This window comes from Stegodyphus dumicola, chromosome 3 (assembly GCF_044657685.1).
Source record: "Stegodyphus dumicola isolate Sdum_Otavi_A_Nest chromosome 3, ASM4465768v1".
Lineage (NCBI taxonomy): Eukaryota > Metazoa > Arthropoda > Arachnida > Araneae > Eresidae > Stegodyphus > Stegodyphus dumicola.
Genome location: NC_140770.1, coordinates 31689350 through 31707998, shown reverse-complemented (window position 1 = coordinate 31707998; position 18649 = coordinate 31689350). Strand labels below are relative to the sequence as shown.

The 18649-nt window shown below is 31.5% G+C and overlaps 1 protein-coding gene across 4 annotated transcripts in view; it reads right to left on the bottom strand.

The window, feature by feature from the left end:
- Positions 1–18649, bottom strand: part of shep (RNA binding motif single stranded interacting protein alan shepard) — a 220221-nt gene that overhangs the window by 184021 nt on the left and 17551 nt on the right. For 3 of the 4 annotated variants that reach the window (XM_085812706.1, XM_085812709.1, XM_085812707.1), the window contains exon 3: positions 12067–12141. The exons of the other annotated variant lie outside the window; for it this stretch is intronic. In XM_085812706.1, the coding sequence (XP_085668832.1) occupies positions 12067–12141 (75 nt within the window). The remainder of the gene's footprint in view (positions 1–12066; positions 12142–18649) is intronic. 4 annotated transcript variants of the gene reach the window in all.

The window sequence follows — 18649 nt, the reverse complement described above, 5'->3', positions numbered from 1 at the left end:
AAACCATTTTTCTTAAATTTTTTGTTCATTTAATTAAATTTTATAATTTTAGTTTATGTTATTTACTTGCAATTATTTATAATTTGACTATGCTGCACGATATATATTATAGAGAAAAATGTAACGGCTTTGATGAAGAAAACCTTCTTTTAAAAGGGGTTAATGTAAGAAAAAGCTTGAGAATCCCTACTTTACATAAGCAAAATTTTCAAAGACCTAGCTTCTCTATTTTTACCTTCACTAAGTTGTATTATTATTTTTAAATGTAATGCCATATGACATATAACTTTAAAAACTTTTTTGTTATTGTCTGATTATTCACCCCCCCCCCCCATCAAAAAGTCACAAATTCATTCCTGACTTCGGAGAGAGATGTTTGTTTGGATATCCTTATGTCTAGTTCAAAAATGCATCTGTACTGACTATTTTTTTTTATTTATTTTTTTCCCTTTTTTATACACACATACACACTCACATATATATATATATAAGACATGTACTCTTCTTGATTTTTTTCCACTCTTCTTTTCATGTACACAGTGATCTGCTTTTACTGAAGAAAGAGGCCAAGCGGTAAAGTCGCTGAACACTAGTAATTCGGTCCGAGGTTCGAATGCCGCGAACGGGCTGGCTGCATGCGTGTTTTCGTGGTTTTCCCCATGTATAATGTGTATACGAGCCAGCTTTTCTTAGAAAGTCTTCCACAAAGGCATCATTCCCTTTAGGCAGATAGTCCTAGTGTGCTTTGCCATAATTAAATAAACCAAACCAAACTTACTGAAGAAAGCATCGGAGAATTCCAGAAACTTAAATTTTTGAACAACTATGACATCAAATTCCTAAAATGACAAACATGAAAGAAAAAGGCACATGATGCCTTTAAACAAGCTTTATTGCGCTGTATGTGTGCAGAAAACTAAGCCTGAGATTTTGCCGAAGAAAACTGCATTATGCGGTTCACAAAATACAGAAATTCTCATAGGAGGGATCATAATCTGTCATCGTACTAGTGAAATATTTGGAAAGTCATTTGGGGTTGCCATGGCACACTTGAATAGCCACATAAATACATTTTGGCAATATTGTAGGATTTTATAGTAAAATAAAGTACTGGTTTAACATGTAATCCAGATAATTCTCTTAATGGTTTGTATTTTTTTTAATGTTTTATGTTTTGTAATTCTTATAATTGTATATTTTTAATATACTTTTAGATGTGTAAGCATTAATATAATAAGGTGTAAATTATATATATATATATATTAATAATACTGGTAGACTGTATGCTCTGCCAGCACCAACACATTTTCATAACAAGTACATAAACACAATGCAACATAAATATTTTTTTGCGTTGCTACGTTTTGTTACAAGCTATGTTGCCTCATCAGTACATTTTTGTGCTCCTTTGGTAGGTTTGGGTATACTCATAAAATAATCCCCCCCTTTTAAAAATAAAATCTTGAATACATCAGAACATTGATGTTCGGCAGTCACCCCAGTATTTGACATTCAGCCCCAGTATTTGACAAAAATTGTTTTTTAATGCATCTTCCCTTTTTTTATGTTTTTGTTTCTTCTACAGTTAGTTGTTCATTAGAGAGTAAAACTAACATATTACTACCAGTAATGGTATGATTGAGACTGTTTAACACTGGCATTTAAACCCAGGTTTGAATCCATGCAAATGGACTGCCTGCATGTTTGGTTTTCTCCATGTGTAACATGAATGCAACCCAATGTCCCCACGAAAGCACATACACCCTAGTCAGATAGCAATCAAGTACCTTACTGTATCCAAATAACAAATCAAGATGAATATTTACGTTTTTATTAATTAAATTTAATATATTATGATGCTGCTGTTATTTTTATCACATACTGCAATGATATTACATACTTGTTTCAACTTATAATAACAACATCAGTCATGATACGAATGTCAGAATAATGAAATAAAAAATAAATATAAAATTAATAGTTTAGATAATGCATAATATTATGTAGCTGTGTATTAATGCTTCCTTTTTTAGGTTCACAAAGATGTTGAAACAGAACTACAAACAGTATCTGACTTGAGGATAGTTCCAAGAGTTTCAATCACTAGTTGTGACTGCAAGACCTTATACACCTCACCAAGTGGTGCATTATGAGGTGCACTGTCACTGTGCTTGTCAGACCACTGTGCTCACAAATTACCATTCCATTTTCCATACAAAGAACAGTTTGAGAAATCATTCATCTAATGCTGAGTACCATGCATTTTTTGTGTCTCTCTTCCAATGATTATGAACTGCAAGAACTGTTTAAATTGTGAAATAAAAAATTATAAATTTGGATTTCATGATGTTGCTAAATGTTTTCCAGAAATTTCAGAAAATGTTTCATAAATATATTAAAATGACTACTGCATATAAGTGTGCTTTCTGAGAATTATTGGTTGAAATACTCCAGAATAAGAACCTGCAAAATGCTTTTTGTTAATATTATAAGTAATTGTAAATATCACACATGCTTTACAAATTTATTTTAATTATTTCATAGAATTAAAGTTTTCAAGTTAGAAAAATTGTTATTGTTTATATCCTGTTTCTATATGAGCATGCTTATTATTCGGAAGTACTAGTTATTAAATTCTGAAAAATAAAGATTAAAATATACACAATCATCATAATATACGAGTAATAATCATTTGACAGGTTACATGAATTAAGTTAAATTTCTTAAACAGAATATAAGTGATAGAATTTCTTAAAGTATGCTTACAGTGCAACATTCAGTATAAAATATTTTTTAAGTAATTAATTTTCTTATGTAACAGTTGCACAAAATTTGTCTGCGTTAATTTAACTATGTTCTTCATTAAGGCTTCGGGTATTGTAATTTGAAGCTTATGTTTTTCCTCTAACTTATTTTATATGAAATGTTTACAGTTCTATATAACATGTTACCAAAAGATGCATTTACTCTGGAGAAGAAAAGGAATTTGTTTTTGAATTTATTGAACAATTTGAAAAGCTTTGGAAAATTTTCTTTATTGTATAGGTACATAAATATTATAATTTATCATGCTTCGTAATACATTTTAACATATTGTAAATAAAAATTTAAAAAATCTTTATGGTTTAGATGCTTGTGATGAAAAAATTTAAAGTAAAACTTGTTTTTGTGGGGGAAGGAGACAAGGGAAAACTTTACAGATCCTGGCAAACACTTCTAGAGAGTCCCCAAACTTTAAAAGTAAGCTTCACGGAATGCGAATGAAAATAAGAGTTATGCATGGAATAATTTTTCTTTATATACTATAATAGTAATCAGCTGAATATCTGTTAATTACACATTAGATGCAATGTATAATTTCAATTTTATTATGAGAAAGTAATTTCTGCAGTGAGTTTAAATACTAGAGAGCTTGAATCTCAAAGCTATGTATGTCTGTAGAATAGTAAATCAGTACGAGATAAAAGCTGTGATTTAGTTGTACTGTTTAAAGATTGTTGATAACACAAACTGTAATAAATCATTAGAATTCTGTGTAAATAATGTGATAATATTAAACAAGAAAGCTGCTGCTGATAACAAAAATTGTAATAAATCATTAGAATTCTGTGTAAGTAATGTGATAATATTAAACAAGAAAGCTGCGAGTTTATAGAATTTTCACATGAGGATGTAAAAAAAAAAAAAAAAAGAAAAAAAAAGAAAAAGAAACTTGTATGAAAATGATTTAAGAACATTTCATGAGTATGTTAAATCTGCTTTTCTAATGTATGGAGAGTATATTTAGTGGAGTTAAACAACAAAGGTAATAATAATAACAATCAATGCAATTTAATTTACAAAGTGAAGGTATACCAACATGAAATTTTATTAAAATTCAGCTCTTGCACTAAGCAGTTATATTTTAGCTTATTTCTATTGGTGTGTAAAAATATATTTTTATATACATGCTAATACACTGAAAGTATGTATTTTAATGATACATAGCAACAGAACTTAGCAGTGAAAAAAATTTTTAATTTAGGAAGAATTTACAACCCACACAGACTGCGGCAGGTGGCAAAATGTCTAGTGTATGGTGGACTAAGACATATTTCCAGCTTTCAATTTCTTTATTAATGGAGAAATTCCTTTCTACAGATACCAAATTGTATGAAAGATTTTTGAAACTGTCCATGCTTATGTCTAGTAAAATTAAGAGAAAATAAAAAATATAAGTGGAGGGTTGCTATCAACATAAACAGGATGATCAAAACTTGTGTCATTGATTACTTAACGATGCCCAAAAATTAGAGAGCTGCAAATGAGCTGTAAAGCCAAAACTAATGTTTACTTTAACTGATAGACTCCCTAACATTTAGTGCAAAATTCTGAGATAAAATTTTACACAAAATTCAATTGGTTTGGTGATGCTCAAATAGTTCAGTTAGAACTTAAAAAAAAAAAAAAAAAAAAAATCTGAAATGTTTTAGATTTTAAATTACGTCTAAAGGGGCGTTTTTTTAAAGTTTTGAGTGTTACCTTTATTTATTAAATATCATGTTCTTTGCACTTAAACCATAAATTTCAGTTCAAGAGCAATATCGCAAAATAATGTTAAATTAAGCATATCTTCAGAATTTCCGATATACACAGTCTCGCGAGCTGGAGATAAAAGTATTTTTTTTCTATATAACGTTGCCATTTCTCGCTTTTAAAGCATTGAGTTTGTAAATCAAAAATTCATTAAAGTTTTACAAAATATAAAATCTATAATAAAACAAATTCCAAATTTGGGATTTCAGATGCCCATATTCGCAGTAGGATTTCGTCATTCAAAATTCGATGGCTCTATGTACCATTGTTTTATCACAATGCGAGAAATAGACAATCATTTATGCAGATTTTTCATTATTTAATTTCTTCAAATATAATGCAGGACTCTAACATTTTGTGGCAACAGTTTGAAAAGTGAACCGACGTTTATGAGTCCGACGCAAAATCGCAAAACGAAAACAATAGTCCTTCAGGGACAAAGCCCCTTTGGACTAAAAAAAAAAAAAAAAAAAAAAAAAGGCACTTTTTTGCCATAGAGTTTAGTTGTTTTATTAAGAATTTAGCTGTGTTAGTTATAATTGTAGAGTTAGTTGATTTGAAAAGTAAGAAAAAGAACTTTTACAGAGTAAAAAAATGGCAGAAAATAACTATTTCTAACAAAAACACATGAAACTGGATAGCTTTGATGGTATTGGCTATTACTGGCATGATTTTTAACAACACAAAAAACATATCCTGCCCTGAGGCAGCATGAAAGCAGCCTCATAATGATATTGTTCCCTGTCACAAACTCTTGATGCTTAGCAAAATATTCATAGGTAAAAATGCTTCTAATATCACTCATTAGTGGTGGTGAAAATCAAATTTTTTTCTATGAAATAGTAGTACATTTACTAACTGTTCTCATTTTACAAATAAATGGTTAGAATACAGCACCTGAAAATAGACCTTATTGTTCACTTGTGGGTAAAAGGAGAGTATCACGAATCCAAAGAACAGTAAGGGGACATTGAGAACCAAGCTGACAATATGAACACTCATGGAAATTCAGTGGCTGCAATTCTTTAAAACAAAAATTTAAACATTCACTTTATAATGCAAATATTACAGATAATCATGCTAGCTGACCCTTCCCTATCAATCTAAGTTGCACACAGTTTCATTTTTCCATTCGAAAGGGTCAGAACTTTCAAGCTATCAGTCCGATATTCCTAAACTAAGACCAAAATGTCTCACTTGTAGCAAAATCCAAAGACTTCTAGGCAGCAGCACCTTTCCACATTGCCACTGTGCATTCTGTTGCAAAGGTTTTTGCATATCTTGCAAATCCCTTACTATAAATGTTCTGAGAAGTCTTATTATTAGTCCATAGGAGCAATTTGCCCAGAAGGACTATTAATTTTGCTTTGGCATTTTGTGTAGATTCACGATAAGCATTGTTCCACTTTTCAAATAGTTGCCACTACATATTAAATAAATTAAATAATGAAGAATCTGCATGAATGTATGTATGTTTCTCGCATTGTGATAAAACAATGGTACCTAGAGCAATCAAAATTTGAATAATGTAATCTTCCATAGAATATGGGCATGCTGAAGCCCTAATTTGAATTTGAAATTTGTTTCATTATTGATTTCAGATTTTGTAACACTTCAATGAATTTTTTATTAACAAACTAAATGATTCCAAAGTGAGCAATGGCAACAATGGAGGGGGGGACATTTTTATCTCCAGCATGCGCGAGACTCTGTATCAGAAATTCTAAAGATATGCTCATTTCAATATTATTTTGCGATATTGCTGTTAAATTGAATTGAATGGTTTGAGCATGTAGAACATGATATTTAATAAGTAAAGGTAACACACAAAATGCTAAAAAAAATGCTCCTTTGGATGTAATTTAAAATCTGAAACCTTTCAGATTTTATTTATTTTTATATTTTTTTTTACTTTTCTGTTTCTGCATTGCACTATGTATTCTAATTAATTATTTTATGCATTATTTATTAAAATACATATAAATGCATGTTTTAATTAAAAGAATATTTGAATCTTCTTAACCCCTTGGGTAGATTTATTTAGAAAAATTCGTAATTCTGCATCTGGTGCAGATTTAATTTGCTGATGTCCGAAACAGTGTATAAAAGGCAGTAGATTTTGCATAAGGATTCATTTATTTGAGTGATATGATATAAATAGTAATTAGAATTGTGATCAGATCTTCTGTAAAAGAAAAAAAATGAAAATAAATATATTCAAGGAATCACAAAGCAGATTACTAGTATTTTTGGATAGTGTGATATTTTTCAAAGCAAGAGAGTACATGTAGTGGCACTTGACACTGCTTGCTTCCTTTTACATCAGCAAAATTCTGCCCCCCCCCAAAACCTATAACCCTGGCAGTTCTCCACTAGAGCATTTACTGAAACTTCTCAATAAGCCTCTGGTGCACCTTCAAAGTCTTGGTAATATTTTACTAGCCACAATCACTTTCTAGTTTGCTACTGTCTTCCAAATTTTCATTTTGTAATTCACTATGGTCTATTCCTCAAAGTCTCCTCTTTCATTAAAACTTTCATAATCACTTTTGTAAAATATATTACTTATTTCTGACATTTTGAGGCAGCCTATCACAAAACAAGGTTCACTGAAGCACTGGAATAAATGTCCTCTTACAACTATTACAAATCACTCTTGCTATGAACAAAAATGTACAGGTTTAATTTTGTCATAGTTTGAATGATAAATTACTCATTATCCATAACTTAAGCAAAACAAGTGCACACCAAAACTCTATCTTCAAATGTACCCAAGATGTTAAGTATTTTAAATTCAAGAGACATCTAATAACTAAGTGTAGGGGGGGGGGCACTGAAGAAGATAAATCACTAAAAGGTGGCAGTGAGCCAAAAAGTTCAAGAAACTATGGGTTAACAACTGCTGAAATTAGTTTTTTAACAAAAAACCCTGATTACTGATCCTTTCACTTCCCACCAAAAAATCTGTGGAGACATTTAGCTTAAATTAAATATAGCAAACAGCATAATACCTATACAAGGAAAGCATAAATTCTAGAAACGTGCTGGAATCTTCTGTGTGTTAATGCAGGCAGTTTGCATAGCATCTGATAATGCAAAAATAAACAAATATTGGGCAGATTTTTATTTAAATGCGCTCCTTAAACTTCTGTTGCATATTTTTGCTACATATTTTACTATCTATAATTCAGCGGATTTTCATTCTTAAGTTCTAGTGCATTTAATTTTGGTGTAGTGTATTAATAAGTAATGCTTTTATGCAGCAGCAGTTTCAAACACTTTCTTCATGCACCACTTAAAAAGAATTTGAAATTACACAGCATCTCTAACCTTTCCTTTAGAATCTATGACACCCCTTTCCCCTTCTAGAATTTTTACAATATGTACACTATTATTACCATAAAATTAACAAACTTGCCTAAAAATATACTAAAAATATATCAATAAGTTATTTTCCTACAAGGAATGATAAGTCTGAGGCTGTTTTAACAAAATATTCATTGAAAGAATCTGAAATCCAGTTGCTTTTCTCATTTCATTAAAAAAAAAAATTGTTTGAATGACTTCAAAGCCTATTATCTTCTCTTTGACTTTTTTGTAAGCTGAAGCTTGTTTTCTCATAAGAAGTAGTAAAGTGTATCTTAAATATTTGTGTCTACTATATTTTTTCAATACATGGTTCTCAAAAAATGTACTTGTTGGATTATAGAATAAATTTTATGAGAAACTTTGGAAAAAAAAAATTGTGTACACTTTCTGTAATCCTAAATGTATCTATTTTTGAAAATATTTCATATAGTTATGAAAGTCTTGAAGCCATTCACTGTGACATTTCAATTTTAACTGACAAAAAAATGCTATGCACAAACACCAGTTTAAAATATTAACCATGATATTCTTACTTCTGTGTCAAGATTTACTTTTCATCCATTTTTAATATAATTAACACGTCACACTTGACAACTCAGCGATAACTAAAAACCAAACTCCACACTCAAAATGGTCCCTCAATGTCACAATTATCTACTATACAGTGCAGATTCATTGGGATTTTTTGATGTTTTGTGTACATATCCCATGTGAAGCACTGAATGTAAAATTTTGAGATAAGATCTTGTGCGACACAAAATTCTACATTCATTCATGATTTATGCACATGATTTATTTACATACCATTTGATGACTTATGTATGATCAAAAGGTTTTTTTTTTTTTTTTTTATAATTTATGTACATATCTTCACATATAGTGACAATAATAAAATTAATAAGAAACATGTCCTCCTTTAGCCGAAATTACCTCTAGAATGCACTTAGGCATCACCTCTGCTAGTCTTGTGCATATATGTTTTGCTCATTTATCATTAAACCATACTTTTATAGCATTACTAATTGTGTACTCTTTTGCTCTACTATTCATTTTGCTAAGATGTTCCTTGAGAATGTGTCACAAGATTGGATTTAATTCTGGTGAATTTCCAGGTTAATTTAACACAATTTTATCTTCCAAAGTGAATCTTCTGACAGATTCCAAACCATAGCATAAATTCAAGTAATGTTGAAATGTCCCCACAAAAGCTTTGAAAACTGGCACAATTCTACATTTTAAAATTTCCATACTTTGATGAATTCATCATTCTGTCAATAAGAACAAGACTTCCAATGCCATCTGCAGTGAAAAATCCCAAAATATTTGTTTTTATGAGTATTTTATAGTTTGTTGGATATGATCAAGGCTTATTGATTCACCCTTGTTTCCTCTAAGAATGTTAGATTAGGTAATCATGATCAAATAAATAAGTCTTATTACTGAAAATGACTTTTTCTCAATTATTAATGATTTAAGATTTACATTTTTTGCTTCATTTGATGAGTCAAAAATTGTTTTTTTAATTGGCTTACTCGTCTACACTGCACATTTGACAGATGAATATCAATACCAAAGAGATCTTATTTAAGGTATTTGCTGAGCTTTAATTGGACTATTTAATTTTATTGGATTCAGAGTAGGGATCAATCAGATTTGAGACTTGTTTTCCCTTTTGAAGAAAATGATCCAGTTACATAGTGTCTGCTCAGAAATCGAGAAACGTTCAGTTTTTTAACACCAAACATGGAAGCAATATTTCTGAAAGTTATGGATGTGTGACTATAAGTGCAACAATGTTTGCTGCCTTTATAGCGGTTATATTCATTTTTTATAACCTAAAATTAATGTAAGCTGAATTTAGAAAGTATGCAAAAGTAACTTCTGCAAATTAATTGCTTAATTAATTGCTTAATTGCAAATTAATTGCTGCAAATTAACTGCAAATTAATTGCTTAATTAATTGCTCAGAAACAAGCTTAAAAATGATACAATAATCATCTTAGCTAGTTATCTAAACCAGTTCTAAGTAGTCGAAAGCTGACTATCCAGATGACTGCTTTGATGAACTTGCTGGATCAACCAACTTAAAATTCCAACTTAAATGACCACTGTCATGAGCAACAAACTTAAATGGCAATGAACTTAAAATTTGTGAAAAAAATCACTTTGTCCCAATTAATTTGCACACTATTGCACATAATTTACTTGAAATAATACAGTCAAAAGTCTTTAATCCGAATGTCCATAATCCGGACCTCAAAGCTACAAACTTTCTGCACACGCAGATATGCATTTACGCATGCGCATTTAATGTATAACGGACGGTATAAGCTAAGCTAAAATTAACTAATTATCTATTTCAGCTAATGTTGCAGACTGCGTTGTTCCTTAATCTTCGAGTTGGATCCGGCTTTTTTTTTTTTTTTTTTTTTTTTTTTTTTCAGATTGTTAGAGCAATTTTATAAAAAGTAAGCTTGAACTTTCAATTATGTCAAAAAGAATTTCCGATTCTTTTTGCTGCCAAAGGATCTACAGAGCGAAAGCATGTTTCGATGTCCGTCCAAACAAAAAGTGGAATTGCTGCAAAAAATGGATAAAGGCATATCCTTTGTTTCTCTTACCATTCTGAAATCTGTTTATCAATTTCCCGCTGTTCTGTGGGGGGGGGGGGTCGTCGTGGCACGCAATGATCTGGAAATTGAACTGTCAGCACTATCCTTTTCTTCAGGAGAGACGTTTTTATTTTATTCGGATTATAATTCCTTACTAAATGTAGTATTTCATCTCGATGTACTCCGTCTTTGATATGATTTAAATCAAATTCATTATAAATATCACGAATACACACAAAAAAAATAGTTTTCGGGTTGCAATTTTCTAATTTCGACTATGTGTAATGTATGCTTTACGCATGCGCGCGTTGAAAGAAATGTTTAATAAGGTAAGCAAATAAATATTAAGCTTTTTTTTTGTAAATTTTGATACCCTTTAGATCATAATTGCTCTTTATTTCATAAATTACGGTTTCATATTTTTAATTTTATAATTTCTGCCTGCCATCTTACCAGATTTAAATTAATGATCTATATCTATAATCTGGGAAAACAGATATCCGGAATCGCCAAAGTCCCGACTAAAAAGGATTAAACACTTTTGACTGTATAGATATATATGGTTAACTGATAATAATACAGAAAATATATGATTAACTACCAAACATTTTATATGATACAGAGAGATAAAGCAGTGCTGCTAATGGTTATGTGAAATGCATGGGATATCGAGTAATATGACAAGAATGAATAGGATTTCTTACTAATAAATAATATATTGCTTCTATACGCATTTTGATTAGTAGCAATCACATCAGAAATCCTCATAATTTTCCTTTTTCTTAGGACACATGTAAGCTTTTGAACAAAACTGAATATTTTGTTTTTTTATCAGCATTTATTATATATTTTGTTGTTTTCCACCACCACTAATCATTTTTTCATGCAGCACTGAGTAAACTACAATGCACCCTCAGGGTATGAACGCACATTATTTAACACAAATCGAGAAGAATTGATTTAAAGCTATAAGGTATTTCTCCCGCCTTCTTAATATGTCTTTAAGGTGTAATAGTCAGCACATTCGGTGTGTATTTGAGAAATCCGAGGTTCAAGTCTCGGCAAGGGCAGTCACATTTTTCACACATCTCCTGCTTTAAAATAATCTAATGTCTCTACAGTGGCACCCGAACTAAAAGGGTGGTGGATGATAATTCTCCATCACCAGGATTTGGCGAGTCTCCTAATCCTCAGTCGTCCTTAAAAGGGGAGTATATAAGGTACTTCTTCTGCTTTCTTAGCATGCCTTCATGGTGTAATGGTCAGCACACTCGGCCCGTATTTGCAAGGAAAGTTCGAGGTTCGAATCCCAGCGAGGGCACTGCCCATTTTTCACACATACCCTGCTTGAAATTAACCTATTGTCTCTAAAAAGCATTATTTAGTTTTTGGTAGTGAAACTCAAATAATTATTTTTAAAAAAATTGTGGTCGTAATTATGAAGAATGTATGTCAAAAAAAAAGAAAAAAAACTAGTGCTGAAATACAGCAAACTGCTAAAATAACTTACCATTCTTTGAGCACCATTGGTGGGCAATTTGCGAGCCATAGATTTATTTTGTGGCCCTTGGGAAGAATTAATTCTCTAATGGGGGAAAAAAAAAAGATTTAATTTTTCATGATTTAATGAAAACCTCATAAACGTACACACATTACATACTTCATAACCTCGGTTTATTTTTTAATTTGTAAGCATTTTTTATTAGAATATAAAACATATATTTAATTGACCTGATCATTTAATATAACACAGAATTTTACTTTCAGTGTTTTATTGATACTTGCAGTTTTTTTTTTTTTTTTTTTTTTTTTTAATTAGCCCATTATAACATATTCTATTTCAGTTAATGTTGATGATTCCGTTGTTCCTTAATCTTCGAAGTGGATCCGGCTTATTATTTTTTGCAGACTGTAAAGAGCAATTTTATAAAAGTAAACTTGAACTTTCGATTATGTCAAATAGAATTCCGATGCTGGAGCTTCCAGAGGATCTACAAAACGAAAATATGCTTCGATGTCCATCAAACAAAAGGTGGAATTGCTGCAAAAAATGGATAAAGACATGAAGAAGGTGACAGAGAGGTTAGTGAAAACGAAAAGATTGACAAGTTAGTCGGTATTCTCGGCACAGCAATTACGGGATTTGAACAGCGGAACTTTGTAACTGAACAAGAAATTATGTCTATTTATAGAATTAAAGAGAATGTATTATCACATAAAAACGAAGCAACTTAAACAACTTACATTGAAAGAAATGTTTAATAAAGTAAACAAATAAATATTAAGCTTTTTTTTTTTTTTTTTTTTTTTTTTTTTTTTTTTGTAAATTTTTATACCCTTTAGATCATAATAGCTCTTTATTTCATAAATTACGGTTTCATATTTTAATTTTAGAATTTCTTCATGCCATCTTACAAGATTTAAACTGATGATCTATAATCCGGAATCGCCGAAGTCCCGACGAGTCCGGATTAACGACTTTTGACTGTACATAAGAACAAGAGTTTACATGTTATCATATTTGATATTTTTATTTTAATGATAGATATATATATATTCTGATTTATTTTATAACAATAACATGATCTTCCAAGATTCGTAAAGAGCATAATTACATTTTTCATGTAATGTTATATAATGTTATCATGCAATGTTATGTTTTCTTGTTTCATGTAAAGTTACAATACAACCCTCTTGAAATAAGTTTAGGCATTATTTTTTAATGAAATTCATTACATTATTTGATTTTTTTTAAATAATCTCTTTTACTTTACATTAAGCACAATCTCATTCATCAGTCAATCAAAGAATGCTGTTTTCTTATGATACAAACACTAACTTAAACTTCAAGACTTTGCACATCAGTAAAAAACACACTGAAGTACACATTTTACGCATATAACAACACTAGCAAATTACACTGAAGTGACAAAAGTCATGGGATAGCAATATGCAAACATACAGAAACATACAGTAGTATCGCGTAGAAAATATATAAATGCGAAGTGCTTTGGCAGGGCTTTCATTTGTGCTCAAGTTATTCATGTGAAGAGGCTTTGACGTGATTATGGCCACATGACGAGAATTAACAGACTTTGAACACGGAATGGTAGTTGGAGCTAGACGCGTGTGTAAAGATCGTGACTTGTAAAGATCATGACTTGTGAAGATCGTGACTTAAAGAGAACGTGAAATATAAATATTAGGACAATAACTTGCATTTTACGGTGTGGCAACAAGAAGAGGATTCGAAAGATTTTTATATATATTTTTGTTTTAGAGAGTTGAGGATTTTTGAATATTTTAATAGTTGTAAGAGTTTAGTTTAGAGCTGCAGTATTTATTTATTTATTTATTTATTTATTTATTTATTTATTTATTTATTTATTTATTTTTTTGGTTCTGTTTTAAAATTTAAATAAAAGTATTTTGTTTATTCTGAAAAATTAGCTTTATTCTTCCTACAAGATTCAATATTCATTATATTGAAATAAAGAAAGGATCTTTACTGGCGCAGCTGGTAGGATCGGGGTTTTCCCACATATAATTATGAACCAAAATAACTCAGGTGAGAGCTCAATTTACCTTATAAACGTAAAATAATTAATTAAGATTATGAAAAGTTAATTATTGTTTCCGTCATGGAATCTTATTTACTTGTCAAAGTAATGAATACGCCAGTGTTCAAATGTAATTTCATTTGACTCGTCAGAGTAGGTGAACAACACATAAAGTATTGATTCCACTGATTGATTTTCGTGCTGAATAAAATTAAATTCATTGTGAATTATATTTAAATAGAAAATAAAAGAGAAAAAAAATTGTTTTTTTTTTTTTTAAACTAAGAGTCTATTGGCTGAATAAAATCGAGACATGGCTTTTATGGGACGTGGGAAAAAAGAGGATTTGCTAGTTTTAGCTGCTGAATTAGAAATTAGTAGATCCAAGTATGAAAATCACAACGATAAAAAATGAAATAATTCAAAGTGATACATATGATGAAGCATTTGCTAAAGAAGTGTTTTTAACGATTATTGAAGAGAGGAAAAGAAAAGAAGAGGAACAGCGAAGAAAGGAAAAAGAAGAGATTGAGGAACAGCGAAGAAAGGAAAAAGAAGAGATTGAGGAACAGCGAAGAAAGGAGAAAGAAGAGCTTGAGGAAAGGCGAAGGAAAGAAGAGATTGAGCAACAGCGAAGAAAGGAGAAAGAAGAATTAGAAGCACAGCAGAAAAGAGAGCAAATGGAGTTTGAATTGAGGAAACTCGAAATTGAATCTCGTGTTCGACTAACACAAACTCCACCAACAAATGAAAATGGACATCATAATTTTGATTTAATTAAGCTTATTCCCAAATTCAATTTAAGACACGATGATATTGTGATTTATTTATCCTTATTTGAAAGACAAGCTAAAAGGACAAAGATTGATCCTAAAGATTGGGTTTCATGTTTATTGACTTTAATGCCATCTGAAATCATTCAATTAATTGGTAGGGAATCTGAAGAAAATTTTGAAGATTATGAGTACATTAAGGCCATTTTATTGAAGAGATTTAAATTAAATCCTGAAAGCTTTAGAAAAAAGTTTGTGATGCACCAAAAGAGCGCTGAAAAATCATGGAGAGATTTTTGCTACGAAATTACAAGTTATTTTGAAGAATGGATCAATGGTCTTGAAATCACAAATTTTGCTGCGTTAAAAGACTTGATTATTACTGACCAAATTAAGAAAAGAGTACCCTATGAAGTAAGAGACCATCTTCTTGACGACTGGGCGAAGTTCGTTTCTCCAACCAAATTAGCTGATAAACTTGACGAATATGACAGTGTTCGTAATATCTCAAAACGGACTGGTGGTAATCCATCAGCAGACAGAACTAATAAAAAATGGCAACCTCATTCTCCACTTCCAGAAAGAGCTTTCAGAAATAAATCGCTGTCCGCTGAAAACACGCCAAGAGTGTACCCATCCCGTAAGAGTTACGAACCACAAAAGCCTAGTTTCAAACTAACTTGCTATAATTGTGGAAAAGAAGGTCATACATCTAAGTTATGTACCAAAAATCAAATACCAAGAAGTGCTTCTGCAATAGCACAAAACAACTTAATACAAACACAAGCACCCCTTACAGAAAAAGAAAAACCAGAAGTGCTAACTGCCAAGATCTCTATTCCTGTCTCAAAATCAGTGGACGTGTCTAGAAACATAGATGAATTAAAACTTGTCAAAGTAAAATGTGGAGATATTATTTTAAATGGAATCGTTGACACGGGAGCACAAATCTCAGTAGTCCGTGAGAAATTGGTTGACAACATACCTTGCGAAGGAGAAAGTAAAATAGAGATATCTTCTGCTTTTGGTGAAAACGAAATTACTCCACTAAAGATTTTCCAGATGAAAATTGACGATGATTTTCACGGTAGAGTGTCCATTACGTGAGCTGTTTCAAAAAAGCTAGTCACCGATTTGCTATTGAGTTCTTCAGCTTATGAAACACTCTGTGGGAATATCGAACTGTTTAACTGTGATCGTTATTGGGATGCATCCCCCTTAGAGTACAAAGAGACAGATGATAAACCCTCACCAGTTGAAGACAATACTACAAATTTGGCTGTTGTTAATCAGATTTCCCAAGAAAACATAGAGTCTCTGAAAACAACGAACAAGGTAAGACTAGAATTCAAGACACATCAAGAACAAGACGAAACTCTGAAAAAATGCTTTGAATGGGCAAATAAAAATCAAAATTCATATACTTTCGATGATGGCATATTACTTCATTCCGAATATATCTGTGGTGAAAACATTAAGCAAGTTGTGTTACCTTTAGAAAAAAGAAGGGAAGTCCTAAGAATGGCACATGAAATCCCTCTTGCCGGCCACCTCGGTGAGAAAAAGACAATTCAACGAATCAAGTACTCATTCTTTTGGCCTACTATTAAGCAAGATGTTAAAAAATTCTGTGGAAGTTGTAAAGAACTGCCCTTTACAGAAATGATAGAAGATAAAATGGTTGAACAGGAAGCACAGAAGGAAGAAATTATAACAGGAGAAAATAAGAGGGTAGAAACAGAAGATGAACTCAAAGAGGAAAAGTTAATTGACAGCAAAATAACAGATGTAGAAATTATTCCACCTGAAAGTAAAAACGAATTTATGGGTGAGACTGAAATCCCAGTTGAAAAAGAAACTGTCAATGAAAGTGAAACTCAAGTGAAGCCAATAACCAAAACAGAAAATACAGATGATGCTGAAACTGCAGCTGAAAAAGAAATAATTGCAGATGACAATAAAACTCAAGTAAATCTTGATTATGAGAACATAGAAGAGAAAGAATATATTGCTGAAATTGGAAACGAGAAGGAAAAAGTAGATGATAAAAAGAATGACTTAATAATCCATAAGGAAAGTATGAAAGCTGACTTAGTAACTGAAAATGAAAATGTAAATCACACAGAAGCTGCAGATCTTGAAACTGAAAATAAACTTGCAGATAACAGTGAACTATTACAATTTACTGAAAAAGAAATTCTGGATGATAACAGAAACAAAAAGTACAATAAGGACAGCATAGATACTGTTGAACTGGGAGATGAAAAAGAAAGTGTGGATTATACAACAAAAGTTGAAACTGAAAAGGAAAATGTCATCCACGATGAAAATGAAAACCACAGAAACCTTTCAAGTTCAAGGGTGAAAACATGGAAGATTGAACAGAAAGTTATTCGGATAACAGCGAAGAACTGGAAGACGAGAAAGAAACGGAACGAATTGCTGAATTAATAGAAGAGCCCGAGGTAGACGATCTACATGTTGATGAAGAATTATTAGAAAAAACAGAAAAAAAAAAAATTGTTGAGATTTTTTTTTAGTTTATAGGACTTTCACCAAGCACAGAAATCCCATATTTGAAGAAATTGATAAAGCTGAAACAATTGATGAATGGTATGAGCTACTCGACAAAGCCATTGGAAAGATAGAAGAGAAGAAAGATGATAAGGAACAACAGCTACTAGGATTGCCTACCATAGGTGAGAATGATAATGAAGATAAACCATTTACAAAAGAAATGCCCATAGCATTTTTCAGTAAGAAATTAACGCCCTGTCAACAACGATGGTCAACCATCGAACGAAAAGCATTTTGTGTCATCGAAGCCTTGAAAAAATTTGACACATGGATTTTCGGTTCCAAAGTACAGATTGTGTCTGATCACAATCCCCTCACCTACTTGACCCAAAGCGCCCCTCATGGTGCTAAACTGTCTCGTTGGGCCTTAGCGTTACAACGGTATAACATGACTGTGACATACCGCAAAGGAAGTTCACATGGGAATGCTGATGCTTTGTCAAGGTTAGCTGTTAACTCTTTCTCTCTCAATGAACTCTGAGCAACATTGTCTCTACGGTGACGAATGTGCTTCTTGTGGGGGGACTTGTAAAGATCGTGACTTGTAAAGATCATGACTTGTGAAGATCGTTACTTAAAGAGAACGTGAAATATAAATATTAGGACAATAACTTGCATTTTACGGTGTGGCAACAAGAAGAGGATTCGAAAGATTTTTATATATATTTTTGTTTTAGAGAGTTGAGGATTTTTGAATATTTTAATAGTTGTAAGAGTTTAGTTTAGAGCTGCAGTATTTATTTATTTTTTTTTTTTTTTTTGGTTCTGTTTTAAAATTTAAATAAAAGCATTTTGTTTATTCTGAAAAATTAGCTTTATTCTTCCTACAAGATTCAATATTTATTATATTGAAATAAAGAAAGGATCTTTACTGCGTGGGTCATTCCATTTCGGATATCGTTAGGGAATTCAACATTCTGAGATCCACATTGTCAAGAGTGTGCCGAGAGTATATAATTTCAGGCATAACATCCCACCATGAACAGCGGAGTGGCCGACCACCTGCACTTAACGACCGAGACCAGCGACGTCTGCGTAGAGTTGTCAATGTTCACAGACAAGCAACACTGCGTCAAATAACCGCAGAAATCAATGTGGGACGTGGGCTATGCCAGCAGAAGACCGACTCGAGTGCCTTTACTGACAGCACGACATCGCCTGCAGCGACTCTCATGGGATCGTG